The 23,252-nt window shown below is 33.7% G+C and overlaps 3 protein-coding genes across 9 annotated transcripts; 2 read left to right on the top strand and 1 right to left on the bottom strand.

The window, feature by feature from the left end:
- Nucleotides 1-1,303: 1,303 nt before the first annotated feature.
- LOC130805409 (uncharacterized) lies at nucleotides 1,304-7,461 on the top strand. Of its 7 annotated transcripts, none has more exons than XM_057670181.1 (6): nucleotides 1,306-1,443; nucleotides 2,153-2,219; nucleotides 3,009-3,103; nucleotides 6,479-6,552; nucleotides 6,675-6,801; nucleotides 6,930-7,461. In XM_057670181.1, exons 3-6 carry the CDS (start codon nucleotides 3,089-3,091, stop codon nucleotides 7,200-7,202), a joined length of 489 nt encoding a protein of 162 aa, XP_057526164.1. In that variant the 5' UTR covers nucleotides 1,306-1,443; nucleotides 2,153-2,219; nucleotides 3,009-3,088; the 3' UTR covers nucleotides 7,203-7,461. The 7 variants fall into 7 exon arrangements, with proteins under 7 accessions (XP_057526166.1, XP_057526163.1, XP_057526164.1 ...); XM_057670185.1 differs by having other exon boundaries at nucleotides 1,322-1,443; nucleotides 2,994-3,103; XM_057670182.1 differs by having other exon boundaries at nucleotides 1,324-1,608.
- A 2,640-nt stretch (nucleotides 7,462-10,101) lies between these two features.
- On the top strand, nucleotides 10,102-18,762 carry LOC130805408 (uncharacterized). Its single transcript, XM_057670179.1, has 6 exons — nucleotides 10,102-10,553; nucleotides 11,688-11,914; nucleotides 15,604-15,714; nucleotides 16,141-16,296; nucleotides 16,828-17,069; nucleotides 18,123-18,762. The coding sequence occupies exons 1-6, from the start codon at nucleotides 10,243-10,245 to the stop codon at nucleotides 18,444-18,446; spliced, it is 1,371 nt and encodes a 456-aa protein (XP_057526162.1). The 5' UTR covers nucleotides 10,102-10,242; the 3' UTR covers nucleotides 18,447-18,762.
- Nucleotides 18,763-19,597: 835 nt separating this feature from the next.
- LOC130806169 (germin-like protein subfamily 2 member 4) lies at nucleotides 19,598-21,113 on the bottom strand. The gene is made up of 2 exons (XM_057671123.1): nucleotides 20,906-21,113; nucleotides 19,598-20,294 (listed from the first exon to the last, which is right to left on the bottom strand). Exons 1-2 carry the CDS (start codon nucleotides 21,012-21,014, stop codon nucleotides 19,756-19,758), a joined length of 648 nt encoding a protein of 215 aa, XP_057527106.1. The 5' UTR covers nucleotides 21,015-21,113; the 3' UTR covers nucleotides 19,598-19,755.
- Between the last annotated feature and the right edge of the window lie 2,139 nt (nucleotides 21,114-23,252).

Here is a 23,252-nt window from a genome sequence, read left to right as displayed (position 1 = left end):
AATATATTCAAGTATTTATTATTCACTATTCATATTTTTAAGTGAAAAAAATTCTTATAGTGAGATAAAAATTTTAATTTTACAACATAAAAGAGCCTAAACGAATTAAATTATGTCATGAGCAAGCTCTTGCTCGTTTGAGCGCCAAACTTTATAGATGTTAATTTGCTCAATCCATGCTCATTCAAGCCGTTTGACCTAACTATGCACAACCATAAACACCCTGATCATAAACACACTTTAATTAGTTTAAAGTTGAATAAATATCAAATTGTCGAATAACGTTTCCAAACATACAACCCAGCAGTGGCACCCCTAACACGGTGAGACAACTTCAAAACAAAAAGCCATAAGCTAAAAGGTTTTAGGGTTTTTCTCACTTATACCCACATACTTTTAAAAATTCTCAGTTGTACCCAATAATTTTACCAATTCTCAATTGTACACAATAATTAGTAGGGTTTTTCTCACTTATACCCACGTACTTTTAAAAATTCTCAGCTGTACCCAATAAATTTACCAATTCTCAATTGTACCCAATAATTAGTATTAATTTAGCAACAATAACCATTTTTTAATGACAACTTAACAACAGTTAGTTAGATTTATTTAAGGCGTTAGTAATATTTTTTGAATTTTTTTTTTAGAATTACCAGTAGCATTATAATGTGAATATGGCTTATATCAATTAGTAAAAGGAGTAGTCCATTAAGTTTATATGCTTGTCTAATCCTCTCTAATTCTTCGATATGAGATCACATGTGGTTACTATTTTCCCACAAATATTTTACTGAATTTTATTAAAAAAAATGATTACTAGAGTATGACAAGTATGATCAATAGCCTTCACGTGTTTTTTTCTTGCAAATTTAGCTTAAATTTTCATTATCATTTACACGTTCTAATACCAATAATTAAATGAAACGTAAAAGTTATTAGTTCAAAAAATAAGCTTAATTACCTTTTGATGTAATAATAACAAAAGTCAGCCAAGATCAAAGTTTGAACAGTTTCATCTACCAACATGAGTACGTGGGTATAAGTGAGAAAAACCCTACTAATTATTAGGTACAATTGAGAATTGGTAAATTTATTGGGTACAGCTGAGAATTTTTAAAAGTACGTGGGTATATGTGAGAAAAACCCTACTAATTATTGGGTACAATTGAGAATTGGTAAATTTATTAGGTACAACTGAAAAATTTTAAAAGTACGTGGGTATAAGTGAGAAAAACCTAAGGTTTTATTATTGGGCTATTTAAATGAGACTTGTCTCGTGGTGAGACCGTGTCATGTAAGAATTTGTGTTTAATCCGAGAGTTAGTGCCCGGTTAGCTCGCCGCCTCGGCCCATTCGCACGAACTTGTAGTTCGGAGGTTGATTCTTTTTTAGTTCTTACCAGTTACCACCATCACAATCCATGTCTTTTCAATTCATTCTACGGTATTTGCCCCCTTGTAATTTTAATTATCTATACACAATTATTCCTAAATCCTAACTTTCAATTTTCTTCCGTTTTTCTTCTGTTCATAGTTGTTGATGCTACTATCATCTTCTAGTACTTTTTTTTGTTGATTTTTGTGTTACCAGATCCTTCGTGATATATGGGTAGTTTTCTATTGGGTTTCTTTTTAATTTTGAATTTTTAAGTCTCGTTTTCCCCCTTTTTCTTTATTTTTCTAGGGTTTTATTTGGTCTCAATTTCTTGGTTGAAGATTTTTGGGTTTAAGTGATACTCTATTGATGTTGCGTTGGATATCGCCATACATTTTGTTTTTGGGATTTATTCTTTCAATTGTTTATATTTTTATTTAGGGTTCTTACCGGTATATGCAACTAAGCAATCATAACTAAGTAATATTGTTAATTACATATATTCCAAAAATATTGGTAATTACAAATTATTTAGTGCTATGTTTGGGAATGATGATTTGGTTTGGAAATCTGGAACTGACTCAATTTAAGTGTTGGGTAAATCAAAAATTCACATTTGTATTTGAGACAATTGCAGTTGAGAATTTGATAGTTACTTTCCAACCATGTCATTTTCAAATTCTTTGTTTTATGATTTCATAATTGATACTTGTAGCTTTGGAGTCGATTAAATCTTCCATCATTAGTGATTGATGTTTGTTGGGTTATGGAGTTTCAGTTTGACGAGCTTTGAACGTTGCAAATGGAAGTTGGGCCAAACATTAGCGTGGTTTTGTAGAAGCTCGGTATGTTAATGTGCTAGGTGGAATATAGTTGGGTGTTATGAAACTTAAAACATTCATAAGCATAAGTAAAGCAATTGCAATGATCTTGTTTTATTGCTCCACACTGCAATTGCTTGAGATCACATAGTTACTAGTCATGGCGCTGTCGCAACCTTAGCAATGTTCATGTGATGCCAATAATGGGCTTTAATATGAAGTGAACACATAATTTCAAGATGAGTCTTGAGCACAATTTTAGAAAATTTCCATGCTGAATTTGCTGTGAACCATGCTCCTTAGATGCTATTTTGAATGGATTGCTTTCTCTGTGCGAGTTCTTTGACTCATCTGCATTGAATATTGCCTTTCTCTGTGCTGAGGGTTTAGATACCTGAAAAAAGAAGTTTTTCAAACATAATATATTCTCTCCTATAGCATATGATTTCCCTACACTTGTTATTTGTCTAATGCAAGGATATACCATAGTGCAAAAACAAGGCCATAACATAGCATATCAGTCGAGTTGTAAAGGTTTTCAAATCTATTGAATCTATACTAGCACCATAAAGGTGTTAAAAAACTGTGTGGGTTCAAGGGATTTCTCAGGATCTCGAAACAATTAACTGTACGATCCATTACCGCTCATTATGACATAGTAACATAAAATATTATGTGGTTTTTCAATATTTATATGCTTTTACTTGCTATAATATACTATTACTGTAGCCTTTCTCTTCCCAATCCTCTTTCCTTCTCTTTCATACTTAGTGTTATATTGGCACTTATATCGAGTAGAATTTGAATTTTCAGATGCAGTTGAATGATTGTGATGCTTGACTCATATTAGTTGCTGAATTTCCGAGTCTGTTGCTTGATTGGCATCAGAATCCATGTCCAAGATTATGGTAAGGAACTATCCAGTCATTTAAGAGTTATCTTAATCTTTATCTATTGGTGAAAACTTTGTGTGCCCAACTCTTTGTTTTAAACTTTAGTGGTTATAATTTTTGTAGCATAAATTGTTGTATGAGATGGTTGAGAGTTGAGACGTGCCCCATAAATAGCATAACTAATACAAATTATGAAATAATGAGCTCTTTGTTTTGAGGCCGTCTCACTGAGAGACGGTAACTCACAAGAGTAGCTGTTTTTGTAGATGGTTTGCAACTGTACTATGTGCATCTGTACTGTGTGAGGCCGACTGCTGTTTATATTATTTTTGTTTTATTTGTTTCTTTCTTTCGTTGTGGGATGCACTTTCTTTACTCCCTGTTTCATGATTTGAGGGACTTGTTGCTAAGAACTAGGAAGAAGTTGAGATTTCTCCAACACCTCATTTTGTTGTATATGCATCATAGGAACACGTTTCCCGGGCTCACATATTGACTTAGTGAAAACCGTGCGACACTAGTGTCAATGACTAACGATTGCACTAGCTCAGCCTTGAAAATATGCCTTAGTATGAAGAGCTCTAAGGCTTAGCTAAAGAGAATACTTAAAGAAGAGTGTTTTTTGTGAAAAGGCTTTGTATTGATTGAATGATTTGTTCACATGTTGAGTGATTTGCAAATGAGGGGGCTTAGGGTATTTATAGTGATGACCAAGCCTCTTAAGAATATAAAACGTTCTACATGTTAATCTACATGGTTGTCTCTAGAAAATTCTAGGACATCTCCTACCTAAGGCTTTTCTACATGCTTCTAAATAACTCTATAGGTATGTACAATTCTCTACACTAATCTAGTTGATACAAAAAAGTTCTAAAAGCTACTTGATGCCTCTAGAGAGTTCTTAGCGACACGGACCGATACAACAATGTGTCGGGCCGTGTCACTCTCCCCACCTGAATGTTGCATCGTCCTCAATGCTTCAACGACTTTGAATTTTTCGATGAGCTTTGGAAATTGCCATATGCGCTCAACTGGTCTCGCTCATCGATAGGCCTCTCCATTTCACCAAGTATTCCTTGGTGGTTGTTCCATTTCCCTTGTGCATGATTCTCTTGGAGAGTATCTCCTCAGCAACCTTGTCGTTTGTCCCTTATGCTTGTTGGAGTACGAGTGATATATTTCGATCTTCTTGGATGGGGTCCTTTTTATGTGGCTTGAGCAAGCTCACATGAAACATATGATGAAGTTTTGAGTATGCCTTGGGTAATTCTAGCTTATAGGCCACATAGCCCACTTTCTTTATGACTGTGAAAGAACCTTCGTATCTTCACATAAGTCCCTTTGGCCTTGTGTAAGCCTCGAACACGCCCATGGTCGTATAGCTTCACCAACACTTGGTCTCCTTCCATGAACTCCTGACGGGTGCGTTGTTTGTCGGCCCATTTCTTTGTTCTCTTAGCAGACTTCTCTAGATACAACTTTGCCCCGTCTGCTCGTTCTTGCCAATCCTTGGCAAACTTATACACTGCTGGGCTATGGCCCTTGTAGCCCCCAACAATGTCCTTTGGTGTTGATGGTTGGAAACTAAGGACTATCTCAAATGGTCTGTTTCTTGTGCTCTCATTCTTCCACAAAGTGATGGAGGTAGACTTCTAATATGTTGTTGATGCGCTTTGTCTGTCCGTCTATATGATGTATTGTTGACATCTTTAGCTCCGTCCCCATTAAGTGAAACGGTTCTTGCCAGAACTTCCCGGTGAACCTGGAATCCCTGTCGCTTATTATTGATGTAGGCAATCCTCCCGGTGAACTTGGAATCCCTATCTCTTATTATTGATGTAGGCAGTTCCGAATATTTGACAACATGCTTTGTAAAGAGTTTGACAGGCTGTACATTCTTTTGGTGTTGGGACAAATACTGCATACTTTGATAGTCGATCCACAATGACTAGGATGTTAGGACATCCTCACGAGGGTGGCAAGCTTACTATGAAATCCATCGAATAACATTCCCATATAGGTAGTGGGGAAAGTAAGTCATGCGGGTGATGTGGCTCCACCTTGTCTTGTTGACACACCACACATATGTTCGAACATAAAGCTCCACATCCTCTCGCATGCACAGCCAGTAAAAGTGCTCTTGCACCATTGCTAAGGTGCGATATGTCCCTTGATGCCCTTCATAAGGAGTGTCATGACACTCCTGCAAATTTTCCCTTCCCAAATTGTCCCATGCTGGAACAAAAAACGATTCCCTTTTGCATATAGAGCTCCGTCTTCGACCCAAAATCGAGTTGTCTTTCCATCATTGGCTATGAACTTTTGTGCTTGCGGGTCATGGTTTAGACCATCCTTGATGCGACCGAATAAGCTTTCTTCGGGGATGCTTGCAGAGGCTGCCAGATATACCTTCTGGCTTAAAGCATAAGATACTTGGTTAGTTTTTTTGAGACTATATTCTAGCTTATATTTGAATTTGCTCGATGGTCCAGCCACCTTACTTGCTTGCTCGATAGTTTTTGTTGGCTTTGGAGGTAGCTCACAGCTCTATTATCGGTCTTGATTTCGAATGAGGTGGCTGTCTTTAGATAATGCTCCCATACTCTTAGACAATGCACCACTGCCAACATTTCTTTTTCATGGGTTGGCCATCGTTTTTCTGTTTCATTGAGCTTTCGACTCTCAAAAGCGATCGAATGACCTTCTTGCATTATTACACCACCAATTGCAAAGTTAGAGGCATCTGTGTAGAATTTGAATGGCTTATTACAGGATACATGTAACCAATTTTTGTCTATTAAGAGTAGAATGATATATTATAGGATACATGAAACTATATATATATATTTTTTTTTATTTTTTATTTTTTACTTTTCAACGTCTAAAAGAAAAATTTTGGGCCATTTTTTCTTGTGAAACAGGATGGAAAAGACCATGTTGCATTTTCACCAGCTTTATGATTCAACATGTTTCAGTTTCTCATGTTCTGACTTTTGATTCCACAATCGCCTTAATAGATGAATTGATAATATAAACAGCATACTTGTTGGAATTTTGGTTAAAACTAGTTTCCTCTGTTGGCTATAGAGAGGATGCATGAAAATACCTCTGGGTTTACAACATATTGTCAGTAGCAATTACACAGTGGGTCATATTCATCAATTAGCTACATGGATGTAGAGCTGTTGACTCATGTTAGATTTGTTTATCGGGTCTGTCTCAAATTTCTTGACTGCTGCTCTTGTTTTTGGTCTGATTGCTCAACTTTGGGTGCTACTCAAGTGCCCTTTACATTCGGATGTCTGTTAAATGGTGTTACTTTGTTATGATGACCATAACGATTGTCCAGAATATTAATCCCTTTTTTTTGGGGTGGTTTTCTATTTCCAGGATCTTAATGGTATGAGTGATGAGACCTCTGACCGAAGGATATATGTTGGTAACATTGATCATAGGATTTCCGAGTAAGTATTATGTACTTCTATCACATAATTTTTTTGTTAAGGTACTTCTATTACATAATAAACTTCCCCTTTTGTTTTCCACACTTTTTAAGTTGTAATGTGGTCTCCATCTTTCAATTAAGGGCAACTTTGCTAAAGATGTTCTCTCCATTCGGAAAGATAGAATCGGAGGACTTCTTGCTGCACACCCGCGGACCCAAACGAGGAGAACCACGTGGCTTTGCTTTTGTTCAGTATAGCACAAAAGAGGTAAGCTGTGTATGTACTCGAGTCTGTTTTGTAGGTTTACATGCCTTTTCTTCTCTTTGGCCTCATCAAGTGATAATAAACGAAACAATGATCAATTCCTTATTTTCTTCATTCAAGTGAGCATGCAGGAAGCTAGACTAGCTAGGGAGAAGATGCATGGAAGATTGGCTTGTGGACGCCCTTTGATTATACGGCTCGCCAGCGAAAAATCTGCTGCTGAAACAGCAGAAAGTTCACAGAAGCTTGCCGGAGTTGTGAGCAGATCAGGTCATTCAGGCAGTACATCTGGACAAATGAGCCGAAGTGCAAAAATAGCGGCAATAAAGAACAAGTTGAAGGTTATTGAGGAGGATGGCCATAAAGCAAAGAAGCAGAAGCAAGCTGAGCACATCTCTTCATAGCTTTTATTATTTCTCGAACATTAGTTTCTTACCTTCATCCTTTGTTAGTTGAAGTGAGTGTCACTAATGCACAGTGTCGGAGCTACCTTAGAGCCCACGGGGTCACGTGCCCTTAGGCTTTTTTAAAAAAAATTTAAAGTAGACTTTTCTATTGGTAAGAGTAAAAGTGTAAAATTAATACTGAAGTCTTTTGATGACAAATACTTCCTCATTTTAATAATTTTGTCTTATTTATTTATTTGATCTCATTTTTTTAATTAGGTCAGTTGATTTATTTTGTTCCATTTAATTTGATGGTATGTCGTATTTAAAATTTCAGCAAGGGTAAAATAGCTGTTAGTTTTACAAATGAAATTCTGCCGAAATTTCGTCCATTAGTTTCGTTCATTAGTTGGTGTCTCTGGGACTCCGAACCCTGGATTCGCCACTGCTAACGCAACCGGTTGTTCATGACAATTTTCTGCCCCTTAACTGTTTCTACGGTTAAATGCACCAATTGTCGATTTTTTGTTACTCGCACTCGTATGATGCACACTTATACGACATAGCCGTCAATGGGAATGATGTAACATGTATCGCGCCTTTGAATACCTCGTCTAGATTGGTGGAGATTTGTTTTATGAAGCTTTTAATGGGAGTGTTGCACACTTGCAGGGTATGCAAGCACCAATCATCATATATCTTCTGTCGAAAACACACATTGATCAAGTTTCAGGCTTTCTACTTTCAATTGAACCTTGATCCTGCAAATTAAAGAATTTAACAACAATTATTACAAAATTTGTGAGTAATTGGGGGGAATGAGTTTGCAAATAAAAAAAATAATTAATTGATGACAAAACAAATAAAATGATTTCTTTTATCTGTTTTTTTGCTTAAGTGGACCAAAAACTCGAATTTTTTTAATCAAACAAAATAGAAATATGTGTGATTGAATTTTTGGGTGGGCTTTACAAATGACTTATTAGTAATAGGAATCATATATTCTATTAATTTTATTGTATTTTAGTAAAAGGCAATTTAATTGTGAGGATGCCGTTTGTCTTTTTTCATTAGATAGTATTAATGGAATTTGACTTATTTGCATTTTTTGACTTACCATATTTACACATTTGCATTTTTGGAAAAATTTATATATTAATGGATGCAAAAATCATAATTACTCTAATTACACTGTTATATATAAATGTATAATTTAGAAAATTATACTGAAAAATAGATAAAATAATGAAAATACACAGGTAGAAAATTATACTGCAAAATAAATTACATTCATTCCAATTATACTGCAATTTATTAAACTACTAGAAGTACATAATTGTCATTTTTTCCAGCAATAGTTGTTAAAAACTTAAATGACATAAATTCATTTAATTGATCATTAAACTCAGTCATTTACATTGTTAGACTACTATAGTTACAATTTTGAATTTTATGAAAAATGTCAAAAATATTGAACCAGATGATAATTATGAAAACAAATAAATCAATGCAAAAAATCAACCAACTTCAATTAGGGTGTAATCAGACTATCTTAGTTAACAAATATAATGCAATAAAAATCAATCAACTAAATGATTTTCTGTAATTTAATTATTGCTTTAAAAAAATAAATATTTATAAACACTTTCATGGCAGAAATTACAATATAAATAGCCCCATATAGCCCCATACTATTTCTCTTCTCTAAACCTTTAGTGTTGTTTAATAATATCTTATAGAATAACCATGAGTTTGAATTACATTCAAGAAATTCATAATTATAGGGGAACATGAAATATTAATAAAAGTCAAGGACAAACAATATCCAAAGTTAGTGTGTTCCTACCTTAGCTGTTTTTAGTCATGGATAATTTTACGTCGCCATTTGTAGAGTGACTAGCAGGAAAGGACTAAGAATTCTCATATGCGACAAGGATGGTGAAATATGTCATCGTACTGAGATTGTAGTATATATATAGAGGTGTTTCAAAACTTATAAACTCTTGTTTAACAACCTATTTTGAGTTTCTTTATATTTTTATTTCTTTTTCAATTACAATACACATATGTAAATACTTTATTGCCCACCTTCATTTAATATTTGTATTAGTTTAAAATTTAATTAAAATATTAACGTATTTAAAAATTCGTGTATTGCACGGGTTTTTATACTAGTTATGCTTAAATAGTCAATTTTACCACCAACATATAACTCAATATTACCGGTCGATTAAATAAGTCAACAACCAATAACTATAAAAATGTATAACTAATTACAATCTTCATTTCTTTTTGTAATTTTCATTTGAAATATTTAGAATTTAGAGTCAAATTTTAATTATAAATTCCTTTCAGTATAAAAAAACATTTTTATGCAAAAAGATAAATTCACCATAATATACATTTTTAAATATGTAATTTTTATAATTTAGAAACTCAAAAATAAACCAGAATTATTTGAGTCTTCTTTGGAATGAAAGTTTTTATATTATTTTTTTGAATTATACGGCAGATTGAAAAAAATTAGAGAGAATGGAAACAAAATTCTACAAAATAAATATAAAATTAAAAAGAGAAATTATGAATGGTACCCCTGAATTTTTGCACTTTATCAATGGTACCTCTAAGTTTTTTTTATTATCAGTGGTACCCTTGTATTATTGAGCGTTTATAACCGTAACCTTTTTAAACTTTTTCCGTTCAAAATCATTAACTTTTTTTTAAGTTTTGAATTGAAAAATAAAAGAAAAAGAAAATAGTTAACGGTTTTGGAGGATTTTTGACGAAAAAGTTTAAAAACGATTGTAAAACGCTCAATAGTATAAGAATAATATTGATGATAAAAAAAATTAGAAATATGATTGATAAAGTGCCAAAGCTCTACCATCAATAATTTTCCAATTAAAAATTATTTGAGTTTTATGTTTACATTGAAGATTTGACATGAGAAAAAGATTGTGGAAATCTGCGTTTGTTTTCCGATCTTCGACTTTCCAATTTCTTAGCTCACTTTTCAGCTCTTCTCTCCTACTTCATCTCGGTCGACTTCTCGTCGGAAATGCTTCTAAACTTTCCGTCGACGGTAAAATCACCGTCGATAAAATTACTGTACATTTCGCCGGTGACGACCACCCGTCGTCAAATTCCCCTCTCGCGAATCAATTCGTCGACATTAATCTCCAAATTTCATGGAAAACGCCACATTTTCAACAACTCTGAGTTCATGAACTCACCGAAAAGCTTCAAGAAATCGAGCTCAGTCAAACCGTTGACCATCGTGAAATCGTCGTTATCGTCGCCAATTATATCCCCGAACGATTCATGGGGTACTTGGACTGCTCTCTTTGCCTCTGCTGCTTTTGGTTTTTGGTTTGTTTTCGTTCTCTTCTCTTGAAATTCAAATTGAATGCTGAGTGTAATTTCTGTATATCTTATTCAGGAAAGATTATATTTTCTTAATATTAAGAACTATAAATTTAACGAGATATGTGAATTTTTTTCCTTTTATAGAACTAAATAGATTTCTATAATTTTGACTTTATTTAGTATATTTAACACCTTGATTTCTAACATTCTGGAATTTTAGGAGTTTCTACGTATTACTTTTCATTGAATTGTCATTTGATGTTGCTTTTGATAATGAAGCATGTATGATGGAACTGTATGAATAACTCTAAGATTTTTTATTTCAAGTTCATGTCAAATTGTTCACTAGGAGGGTGGAGCAGTAAGATACATGTACTTCTTCCTTCCTATAAAATCTGCTACATTTGTAGAGTTGTACTTTTAAAATTTTTGGTTGGGTGTATCTATCAAAATAATTGGTTGGTTCTAGCGTGGAAATTAAGAAAAAATTGATATGTGAATGGAATGAAGAGACAGTTTATGAGTGGATGAGAGAATATGGAAAAAAGTGCAGGTGTAAGGTATAAGGTGACAAGAGGTCAATGGATTTATGATGCTGTATAAGGGCCAAAACATCATGCATTGACCGAAGAAACTTGTGTTTTTCTTAAATTAACTTATTTTGATCACGATATCTTAAAGTTTGTAGGAAAATCTAGCACATTATATTCTTAAGTCATATGACAGTAGCTGCTTTGAAGTCATGCTTCAGAATGTGTCCCAAAAGGAATTGTGTGCTGTTATGATATTGTGCCAAGGGCCTAAGACTATTGATGAATGGCACATATCTTAGAATACTTCTTTTAGCCTCTAGTTAATTTTATTACAATTAATTCAATATCCTTATCACAAAGTGGAATAAAAGAATTTGTACATTTGTTTCTCCTAAAGTGGGATAGTTTAGTGAATTTAGTTCCTGAGACCTCCAGATCATAACTTGAGGTAGTAAAAAAAATTGTGGATTATCATTACCATGTAATTTCTTTCCAAAATGTGCAATATATTAGAAAAGTCCTGAAGGTGTATGCTATGGAATATTATTTGTTTTGAGATGGGTATATTTGTTGTGAGTTGCGGAAGTTGTTATCATGGTTCCAGGTCAGAGAAGACCAAGATAGGGAGTGCATTAAGTGGTCCATTAGTTGCTACACTTGTTGGGCTTGCTGCAAGCAACTTGGGAATAATTGCTTCGGAAGCAAAAGCATATTCCGTTGTCATGGAGTTCCTGCTACCTTTGGCTGTCCCATTGTTGTTATTTAGAGCAGATTTACGTCGTGTGATACAATCCACTGGGAAATTGCTCTTGGCTTTCTTGATTGGTTCAGGTAATATTCTTTATATGTATGAATAGTTACTTTGATTTAAAAAGATTTCTGACAATTTAAATCTTAGGTAGTGGATACAAAACAATGATAACTTGTCTTATATGATAAATATCCTGGTTAGGGTGATCACTTTCGGGGTAAATTTAGGTATTTGTCTATTTGTTGTTTTGTACCCATACCTTAAGCATGCTCTTCTTACTAACCACTTGATTGCTTAGAACTTGGTTAATTATGTTAAATTTCTTTGGGTGGAAATGTTAGCTACTGTATTCTTTTAGCTAAAGGCAAGTGCATTGCAACAGAAAACTAAGATTTCTAAGAACGAGGAGCTCTCATCAAAGCAAAGCCAAAAGGTTAAGGGGATCTAGAATTAGGCTGCTGCAACCAAGAGGACACATAAAGTGATAAGTTCAAGGGTGTCATCTAAAATATATTGAGATATTCCCTTTCATAGGTTTGTAGGATTCTTACATGGCTATTTGTGTTTTTTCTGGTCTAATTTGATACATATAGAGAAATCATTTAAGTGAAGTTTATGTAGATCTTGTTACGAATTGAGATGTAAGACTTTGACCATTGATGGAATCTACTTGACATTTGCGAGTTTAAACAAAGAGTAAATAACTTATTAATTCTTGTCATGATTCTATGTCCTGCAACTTTATTCTAATAATACGAATGCTGCATCCCTTTTCTCTTTTATGCTGCCTTTCTGTTTACTCAATTAAGCTGCCTCTCAACTGGTTTGATCTTTGTTCATCAAGCTTATTTAGCTGCATTATGAACTAAAAACCGTCATGCCCTCTCCTGATGCCAATTCCTAGCACACCTTCAAATTAAGTTCAATATCTTTGACAAAAGAATAACGTGGATTTTTAATCGTTCGATGTCAGATCAATCTGGGATGATATATGGAAAGATTGGTTTCACTTGCCGCGAATTGTACATAACGAGACATTATATTTATTTGGGACTCCAAATCGGTGACTTGCAAGGAAAGTATGGTGGGAGCTTCGCTGCTCCTAGACATTACACAAAAATGATCTTCTAAAATTCTGTGGTGTATAGGCCTTCGAGGCCAAGGGGTAGATGGGAAATTTTTAGAAGAACTGGCAGATATTTAGGGTTATTGTTCACCTTGTTTGATAGTTGGAGGTGACCTTTACGTATTCCAAAATGCTTCAAAAACGAAAGGAGGAGGCAACCAAACTTCAAAAAGCATTGGACAGAAGAATAAGGCCAACAAAATTGATTGATATCTGCATATGGGTGGTGTGATGGTGTCATGCTTTCCGGATCTTTCTTTATTCTTGGGCTCAAGATTAGTTTATAATCATTTCCCACTATTGCTAGAATCTGTAAATTCAAGAATGGGCCCAATTCCTTTCAGATTTGAAAATATGTGGTTAGAGTACCCGAATTTTCAGACACAAGCAAGAAATTGGTTGAATGAATTAGAGGAGGAGGGATGGGAAGGTTTCAAAATAATAGTACGTCTCAACTTATTGAAATGTGAGCTGAAAGTATGGAATAAAGAAGAGTTAGGGGAGCCGAGAAAAAGAAAGATTTACAAGAAAAATCGGTGAAGTGGACTGTAAAGAGAGTGAAAAGTTTTTGTTGCAAGGGGAGATTGCAGATAGGGAAGGATGGAAAAATGAATCGGAACACTTGAACCTCCTAGAAGATATAAGAAGGCAACAAAAAAATGAAATTGAGATAGGCAAAAAATGGTGATGCAAATTCTAGACCTTTCTTTAAGGTTTTGAATGGAAGGTGAAGGAAAAACTTCATTGGCAAATTGGAGAGTGAAAATGGTCAAATTTTAGAGATGACAAAGAGATTGGGAGGGAGCTATCAAATTTTTATAAGCATATATTTTCAATAGATCACCATGAGAGACCTTTTGTGGATGTCCTGAATTGGAGCCCTATTGACTATAATCAGGCTAAATACTTGAAAGGCCTTTGAGTTGGACTAAATTTAAAAAGGTGTTTTTAAGATGAAAGGATATAAATACCCCGGTCTTGACGCTTTCACTAAAGAGTTTTTCAAAAGATATTGGGAGTAGATTAAAGACAATCTGCTTAAATATTTTTTATTAAATTTCATGACAATGGGATAGTTTGTCAAAGCATGAATTCAAATTTCGTTCACGTTATTCCCAAGAAGCATGGGGCTCTGAAGGTAGGCGATTTCTGGCCCATTAGCCTCACAACTAGTGTTTACAAAATTTTAAGCAAGGTGTTGGCGAGAAGATTATGTCATGTGATTTCAAACACGATTTTCAAAGAGCAGTCTTATGATTGGAGATCGTCACATTCTTGATGCAGTCTTAATTACCGCAATCAAAAGGAGATAAATGAATGATTTTCAAGCTTGATTTTGGGAAGGCTTATGATAAGGCCGATAGGAAATTCTTAAATAAGGTCATGGAAAAGAAGGGCTTTGGGAGACTATGGAGAATGGATCAATGAAGGCCTTAATTCTTCTGGCATTTCAGTGGTTGTGAGTGGTTCTCCTAGAGAATTGTCCCATTTGATTTTCGCACGTTTGCTAATGCACATATTCTATTATAAATGTCTCATATTGTGTTTAATTAAAATTATAAAATGTTGATGTTAATTAAATTTAATTGAGATGCATCAAATAAGATTTCACTTGGCTATATTTTAACTTATATATTAAGAATAATATACAAATTAAGAATAATCGATGCATCGATGAATAGTAACAAAAAATCAAATGAGACAATAATAGTGAATATGAGGGAGTATTTTGCTGCTATGTTGAATTCTTTTGGACATCATTGATATTAAAGATTGCTGTAAAGAGTAGTAGCTAAAAATGCAATTCTAAAGTGATTCATTTAGCTATTATGAAAACATGATTTTGTAGGCTCTATGTATCCATCAATTTGGGGAAGCTACATAACTTATTTCATGAGGTTTACCTTACTACTGGAAAATAGTACAATTGCTTGTGAAGCAGGTTTTGGTTCTCAATTAGGCATCATTGATACTTGTTCCCGTGGTTTGTCTTGTTGGGTTACCCATTTATATATGACATGTTTGAGTGTAAGTGCTCTCGGTTGCATTGAACTTCCTTATTGCACATTGTTCTTTCATACCTTATCTAGAATGTAACTATGATACTGAAATAGAAAAGATATATCTAGAGATTCATTTTCCTTTTCTTATTGTGCCAAATAAAAATTGTGAACACTGCCTCTTATATACCACTTTACAAACTAACTTTTAGATGAGTTCTCTTAAGTGTTTCTGACCTTGAAATGTGTAATATGACCGAATCCCATAACATTGTCATAAGGGCAAAAGGGATGGAACTAGTTTTGTTGGTCACAATTAATATCTTAAGTTCACGAAACCAGAAATATTAGTGCTAATTGAGCAAATCCTCCTTTAAGGTTTTATTTTCATAGAAGAAATTCAAAGGTAAACATAAGAGCACCACTTCTATTTAGCTTCTCTAATTTTCCTTCAAGTGGTAGGCTATGAGGCAACATGACATGAGCAGAAACTACCGTGTGAAGTCTTTATGTCTAAATTGTCGAGGATTTTCTCATCAATATGAAGCTATTGTGGAGTTGTTTTATTGGTTAACTTGCATCAGTAATCAGTTTTATGTTATAGGTTTTCATAAGACTAAAAGTTCTCTTTCATTCTGTGTAGTTGCTACTACTCTGGGCACTGTTGTGGCATTCTTTCTGGTGCCAATGCGATCTCTTGGTGGAGATGCATGGAAGATAGCTGCAGCTCTAATGGGTAGACATATTGGCGGAGGTAAGGTACTTGCTGCGTTACTGGTGCTTGCTGCTGTGTCTTTATAGTTGTTTAAGGCTGTTATTTCACCTGCATACTTAGCGAGTTTCTCTCAATGAATTAGTGTGGGGCAGTTTAAATTCGTCGTGGTTATTTAAATTTTGTAGTTTGTACCTACATTTTATTGTTTCTCTTAATTTTTAAGGAGCGGTTGTTTGGTTAAAGTAGAGGCTAACATGTTTTCAGCCTGAAAATTGGCAGTAGAATGATTAGAAAAATAAGATTTTATTTCTCGATGCACTTTCGAAACTTTGTTTGTCTGCTGTGGTCATTCTTATAGAAATTTAATGTTCATTACTGTGTTATTTAAATTTTGATGATTGAATGTCTTAGTTAGCTGTCAAATGTTGTTCATATAACCAATGATCTTATTCGGAATGGTTGCAGCTGTCAATTATGTTGCCATTGCAGAAGCTCTTGAGATCTCTCCTTCCGTGTTAACTGCTGGACTTGCTGCTGATAATGTTCTATGTGCTGTGTATTTTACCACACTCTTTGCTCTAGCTTCTCGAATACCTTCAGAAACTGAAGCATCAACTAATGGTATGTCATTATCATTATTTGTTCACTGAAACTAAGATTACACTTTTGGTATTGCAAAATTTTCTTTTCTCTCCTTGTTTATTGGAAATGGGGGCAGGGGAGGCCGTGGGGCGTTTTATTGTGGTTCTTAACATGCCCTTCTATAATGATGGATGTTCATTTGTGAAGATATTTTCGACCTTCAATGATAATGACATTTTAATTCCTCTCGTTCTCCTAAACAAGAGGAATACACTCTTGGAAAAATAACCCACATGTGATCCTAAATCAAAGAATTAGAGAGAGGTTGACCAACATATAAGCTTGATGGGCTACACCTCCTATTACCAATTAGTTTTTGGATGGAGCCTCATCGGCCTCATGTGTAGTTATCTCTCCTTTTATGTGTGTCTTGTTGTGTACAAGCCTTAATAACAAATTTATCATACACCTTTTATATTACAGCATCTATTGCAGCTTTAGAGATTATTGTAAATTTGTAATGCATGATTCTGAAAATTTCCCTAAATGAAGCTGCTCTACTCTGATCAGATGACACAATGGACTTGAGATCTGGTGCTGGTGACAGGCTGCCCGTTTTACAGTCTGCAACTGCCATAGCAGTGTCATTTCTTATATGCAAAGCTGGAAGTTTTATTACGCGATATTATGGAATTCAGGGTGGTATGCTTCCAGCAGTGACAGCAATAGTGGTTCTCTTGGCTACTATGTTCCCAGGACAGTTTAATCAGCTAGCGCCTTCTGGAGAAGTTATGGCTATGATTTTGATGCAGGTACTATGTTTCTATTTTGCTCTGATATTTTGAATATGGTATTGTTCAATTGTTCCGACTTCCAACTTCCGTTGATGTGTGCTCTTACTGACATTCTCCTTTGAAGTGGTAGAATTTGGTATTTCGCTGCTTGAAAATATGTTAGTTTTCTGATGTCTGTTTTTGCTTACAATGAGCATTGTCTTCGATGAAAGTGATCTGCATGTATAATTTTTAAGAGTATATCTTTTTCCCTTCTTTTTTTTTTTTTTTTTTTTCTGTATCTTTTTGGTACCTATGAAAATCTTGAGTGTTTCAGCTTATGGTTCCTGTTATTACCGTTTTTGTTCTGCTGGTTTTTCCTGCAATTCGATTAGACATGTTGCGTTCTCCTGTTCACTTCATTGTAAACTCTTTCATTCATGTCAAGACGTTTGGTTGAAAACTAATAAACTTGTAGCCAAGATTAGCTAATTTTGATGTCCTATTTATTTAGGCTCATTGTGTATCTGTAAAATAAAGATACGACGCTTGAGATAAAATTGTGTTTTGATGTGAAGAGAATAGGCTTAACTTTTTAGTTCATACCTCTAGAAAGGCATTACAGTACAGCAGATAGCTCATGTAGTTTGATGCGTCCATTCTCGATGGAGTCAAATATTTATTTTCTTTTGTTTCAAATTATGATGGAAAATAGTAAAATAGTTAGTTAAAATATGTGCACTTCTTATTTACTCAAAGTTAAAAACGTTGTTTGATGGTTAATCACAAACAACTTTTTTGTTTTTACAAGGGTAAGGGTGCATACGTCTACCCCAAAACCCTGTTTAGATAGCCTAGTTAAGAGCAATTAAATGCCATTGAGACTTGAGTAATGGAACATTCATGTCATCTGACATGGTATGATGGTTTGCACTTGTACACTAGTGGTGCGTGAATCATTTTCAACCCTTCTAGTCTTCTACCACATCTTAAATGAATTATTCTGACGAATACCAACTATCCCAACTCTCTGTACTCCAGTCAAGCTGTATGCATCAGCTGACATCTGTATTTCCCCTGCTCTATACACAGATATTCTTCACTGTTGTGGGTGCGAGTGGGAACATTTGGAGCGTCATTACAACTGCACCCAGTATTTTCTTGTTTTGCCTGGTCCAAATTTCCGTCCATCTCGCTGTGATTCTAGGATTGGGCAAACTGTTTGGGTTTGAATTGAAGCTGCTGCTAATAGCCTCAAACGCCAATGTAGGGGGTCCCACGACAGCCTGCGGTATGGCAACTGCAAAAGGGTGGCATTCCATGGTAGTTCCTGGTATTCTTGCTGGAATATTTGGAATCGCCATCGCTACTTTCTTGGGTTATGCATTTGGTTTTATGGTTCTTCAATACATGTGAACAAGTTTCTTAAATTTCGATCACAAGTACAAATTGGTGGCCTTAAACGCTAGGTTTGTTTTATTCTTCTAAATCTTATACATTTGATTCTTGTGTTTATTTCAGCCTCCATTTGAATAAGTGTAAAGACTGTTCATAAAGGCTGCGTTTTATTTATCGGTTGGTAATTTGCCCAAAAAGGTTCACACTCCGTCACTCCCCCTATGAGAGAGTATAATAGTACACGGATTTCTGTTAATACTTCATCTATCTCATTTTGCTACATTTATTGCAAAAAGCTTTATGATTAATTTTTTTTAACGATATAACAAACAAATTTGAAGGGACTTTGCTATAAGTATGTAGTAGTTCTACATTTGCCATGTGTGACTTGTAACTCCTGAGGTGGGAATAAGATTTTGTTTGCCCAAGCTACCTTCACACTTTGTCTGAGTTGAAAGGAATAAAGGAATTCGGAGATACAATATTCTTTGTTTTCTCATTGATTTTGTTTCAAATCACTATGGATTTAAATTGTCTTTGAGTTGTGTCTTTTTACCTTAAATTGAACTATATTATATTTTAGTTGAGTTTAAGTCTAGTCATGCCATATTTTTCATTCGAGTTGATTATAATTGCTTTAATTTTTGTTTTGTAAGATATCAAATCAAATAATTCTGAATTGAGATAACAAAATCATGTTTGATCAATTAAAAAAGATTTAGTTAATTTTATTCGGATCTATTATGTGTTGGGTGGATATCATTCAAGTTGAGTTGATTATATGTCTATTCAAATTAGATCTCAAAGCATTTGTTATTTGACAATTTTACACGTCATGTTAATCTTTTAAAGCCCTATATGATATCCTTCAATAATTTTTTTTAAAGAAATATCCTTCAATAATTCAAAAGTATAGAGATATAGTAATTATTTTATTGTGTTTGTCTCACTGTGAAATGACTTTATTTGGGTCAGTCTAAAAGTTTTTAAAAAATATTCTCTTCATGTATAAGTGAAAATTCAATTTTCACTATTTATTTTAATGTTTTTACTAACAAATCTTTTATATGAACTCGTCTCACAGTGAGACGGTCTCATATAAGATGTACCGGATAGATATAGATAAATGGATAGACAAATCATATAAAGAACAACAATAGTCTCAACAATTAAGAAACACATATGAACTCAAAACATTTCATTTAGTTTGTAAAGAAATCAAATAAACAAAGCTCAATAACCATTATTTTCAACCAACATATATTAAGATCCATAAACTCAAACTTTCATGAATATTTTTAACTTAAAAATTAGTGTAAAGAATAAATTAAGAAAGTCCAGCCCTAATCATTTCAACTTTCTTTGTATTGATGTTGAATGCCTGAGCCAATATATCGTTAGGCACATCAGGTTTAGACGTAAAAAGCGCGGCAGCAAATTGCTGAGTGCCGGGGAGTTGACTATTAAAAGCAGCTATAACAGCAGTTGGATATTTGGACAAGTTCTTCTGGAAGTGAGCCAAACCTCTTGGGAATACAAATGTTTCACCAATCTTAACAACCTTAGAAATGAGCTTATTATTGGTAGTTATAAATCCAACATACAATTCACCCTTAAGAACAAAGATCATCTCGGTGGCACGAGGATGAATGTGAGGTGGGTTTAGACCATAAGGAGCAAAATCGACTCGAGCCATCGAGACTCCTAACGTGTTTAGGCCGGGAATGTCTTGCACGTTTGCGCCGGTTACTTTGGATCCTAATATGTTGTTGGTGATTTTGCCTGGTTGAGCAATCCCAGCAAAGAAAAAGTCTTCTGCAGTTATCATACTTATGTTTTTGCAGGGAAATCCATTGACAAATATTCCTGTGAAATTGATCATAAAATGGTTTAAATCTTATAACGTGGATAAAATTAAAATAGAATTAAAATGTATGGATATAAGATTAAAAAAAAGTGGTGGGCTATTGTCCAAAAAAATGATACAAAATAAGTAAAACGGACTAAAATGACAATTGATGCAAAATAAGTGGAATATAGAGAATATAAGATTTTTCAATTTAAAAACATTGAAATTTTATTTTGCCTATAAATTACAAATTATTATTTAATTAGTGCACTAGTTATATTTTACTATTTTGCCTCCTAAATTTAAATTTTTAATATCATCCCGACGCCAGCCAATCTAAGTCGTGGATGTGGCTAAAAAATGTTGAGCAAACCAATGTGGAGACTGGAATCCTCAAAGCATAACCCGACATATAAAGGTATTATTAAGAGACGCACTTCATTCATACATAATTAAATCTCCCATCTCATATATGAGAATATAGACTTTTTATTCGAGGCCGTCTCACCGAGAAATATTTTCTCGATCACTAGAGTAGCTCAATATATGTTGAGGTTTATGAGTGCATCAACTCTAGCCCAAAAAAGCAAAAAATGTGGCATTTTAACCAAAAGATAAAGTAATTTACCCGATTCACGATCAGCAACACAAACATCTTGAAGCATATCAGAGTCATTGGCAAAGACCCCAATTGTAAATGCTAGTAGCACCAACAACACCGCCCCGGTCGCCGCCATCGGAAAGAAAGAACCACCGTTGAAATTAATTAATACTATATGTATATATATGCTAAGTTTGGACAACAATATTTGTACTCAATTTTGGTTTAGGCTGGTGATTAAATAACTAGCTCTATTATGCTATATATAACACCCACTTTGTAGAAGTCTATGCATCCAAATTTCTTTTATAATTCACTAATCAGGCAAGTAACATGCCTTCTTAAGCTTGACTATTTCAAAAAAAAAAATTAATAATTTTAGTAAAATAAAAAAAGTCAAATAAGATACAAATTGAAGTGTTCTTTTAGATGTTATTAGTGTAACTTCACAAATTCTTAAATGAAACGGTCTCATAGTAAGACTATCTATAGTGAGCTGACCCAATGTACATTTTTAGTTTTAAATTGATTACTTTTAACCTTAAAGTGATCACGTTTAATCTTAAAGTGACCAATTATAACCTTAAAGTGACCATTTTTATAGTTTTAATTAAATAATTACTTATAATCTTAAAGTGATAACTAACAATTTTAAAGTGATCAGTTAAAGAACTAGACTGATTGTATGGGTCCGTCTCATGTTGAGACTTGAGACGAACTCATATAAGATATTTTAAACTATGTCCGTTCAATTTTTTTTTTTGTGTTTACTGTATTTTTAACATGTCAATTTGATTTGATTTTAATGTATTTGTAAATTTTAGATTGAGTCATGTTTTTTAAGTTTGGATCAATTAAATTAGAAGTTGAACAACTCTAAATCAAAGATTTAATGATAAATGATCTAGGACTATTTTTCTAATTACAAATTCTACTAGTTAACCATATGATATTATTAGCAATTTTATCTTCAATTGGAAGAATTAAGATTTATACTTTTAATAACCTTAAAAAAATGACAAGATATAGGTTGAAGCTCGCCCTCACTTGTCAAGAATATTTTATTCATAATATGATATTCTAATATCCTAATGTCAATAAATAATTTCCATTAAATAAAATATTTAAGGACTGAATTTATACAAATTTAACTCTATTTTAAATTATAACAACATTATTTATAATTGATTTTTAATAACAAACAATATTTACAAGTTTAAAAGAGGGTAACACATTTAAAATTGTAGATTTAGTAGTAACTAATTTATTTAAAGGGTAATGATTAACAAGTTCACTTCCATTATGGAGTTGACCATGACCTAGCTTAAGCTAGCTACTCTACTTGCATTATAATTCGTTTAATGATTCTTGCTTTTAGCCGGTGATTATTAGTGGTAATCCCAAATTTGTGCTAAATCATGTGGCTAGATGCCTTTTTTTGGATAAGTATAATATAAGAAGCTTAAAGTATAAAAATATTAAAATTGAATAAGTATTAACATTATTAACTTATTGATTGATATATAAGAGATCATAGGCCGAGTCCTTACTCATTATTTTAAGTTTTCGGTTGACTTGTAGGGGAGGTTTTGAGCATTATTCGATCGCACAGGGCCTTAAAAAATTAGAGGCATCAATATTAAATTATGTAGTATATATTAAGTGTTTAAAAATACAAATTTGTTCGAAATTATTATATTTATAAAAAATTGCACAAGGCCTTCAATTAATCTGTCAATTTTTGCTCCACCTCTGTTGAGTTGGTTCCTTGAAATGGTATTAGGAGCTAATATGACAAAAAGTTACGGGTTCGAATCTCAACCACTCTTTATTTAAAGTGGATTATTTATTGTCAGGTATAAGAAGGGCATGTGCTGCATCCACACTTATAACCCAAAGAGCTCTCATATAAGGGGCGTTATAATTTGTCTTAACTGAGGAATACTAATGTCTATTATATGTCCAAGTAGAAGTGTCCATGTGTCCAAATAAAGGGTTACCTAACCCAAATCATTGAGGTTGAATATGGTTCAAGGTGTTTAAACATCTCCAAATTAACCTACAAAACGAGTAAAGGTCACTAACTCGTGGGTGACTCCCCGGAAAGCCCCTTCATTGCTTAAGTCAGATGGAGGTTTGATATGAACATGAAATTAGAATTGTTTAAAGAGAATTTGAAAAAACTTATTATTAATATTTATGACTCGTAAAACTTACTTCACTTGAATTTTTAAAGGTATTTATAGTTACTAGGCTTGACTAGAAAATAAAATTAAATGAATTTGTATTACGAACCAACAAATGATGAAACTGAAATGAGAGACACTCTCACTCACCAAAAATCACAAACTTAGAGTCTAGATGAGTGTTTTAG

The sequence above is a fragment of the Amaranthus tricolor genome, chromosome 2 (genome assembly GCF_026212465.1).
Source record: "Amaranthus tricolor cultivar Red isolate AtriRed21 chromosome 2, ASM2621246v1, whole genome shotgun sequence".
Lineage (NCBI taxonomy): Eukaryota > Viridiplantae > Streptophyta > Magnoliopsida > Caryophyllales > Amaranthaceae > Amaranthus > Amaranthus tricolor.
The sequence above is the reverse complement of the archived record's forward strand: the minus strand, read 5'-3'. Positions and strand labels throughout refer to the sequence as shown.

Coding starts and splice junctions, on each gene's coding strand:
- LOC130806169 (XM_057671123.1), bottom strand. CDS start 21,014: ATGGCGGCGACCGGGGCGGTGTTGTTGGTGCTACTAGCATTTACAATT. Junction 20,295..20,905: donor TGTTGCTGATCGTGAATCGG/GTAAATTACTTT, acceptor TCAATTTCACAG/GAATATTTGTCAATGGATTT.
- LOC130805408 (XM_057670179.1), top strand. CDS start 10,243: ATGCTTCTAAACTTTCCGTCGACGGTAAAATCACCGTCGATAAAATTA. Junction 10,554..11,687: donor TCTGCTGCTTTTGGTTTTTG/GTTTGTTTTCGT, acceptor TCATGGTTCCAG/GTCAGAGAAGACCAAGATAG. Junction 17,070..18,122: donor TGGCTATGATTTTGATGCAG/GTACTATGTTTC, acceptor CTCTATACACAG/ATATTCTTCACTGTTGTGGG.
- LOC130805409 (XM_057670183.1), top strand. Junction 6,553..6,674: donor ATTGATCATAGGATTTCCGA/GTAAGTATTATG, acceptor CTTTCAATTAAG/GGCAACTTTGCTAAAGATGT. Junction 6,802..6,929: donor TTCAGTATAGCACAAAAGAG/GTAAGCTGTGTA, acceptor GTGAGCATGCAG/GAAGCTAGACTAGCTAGGGA.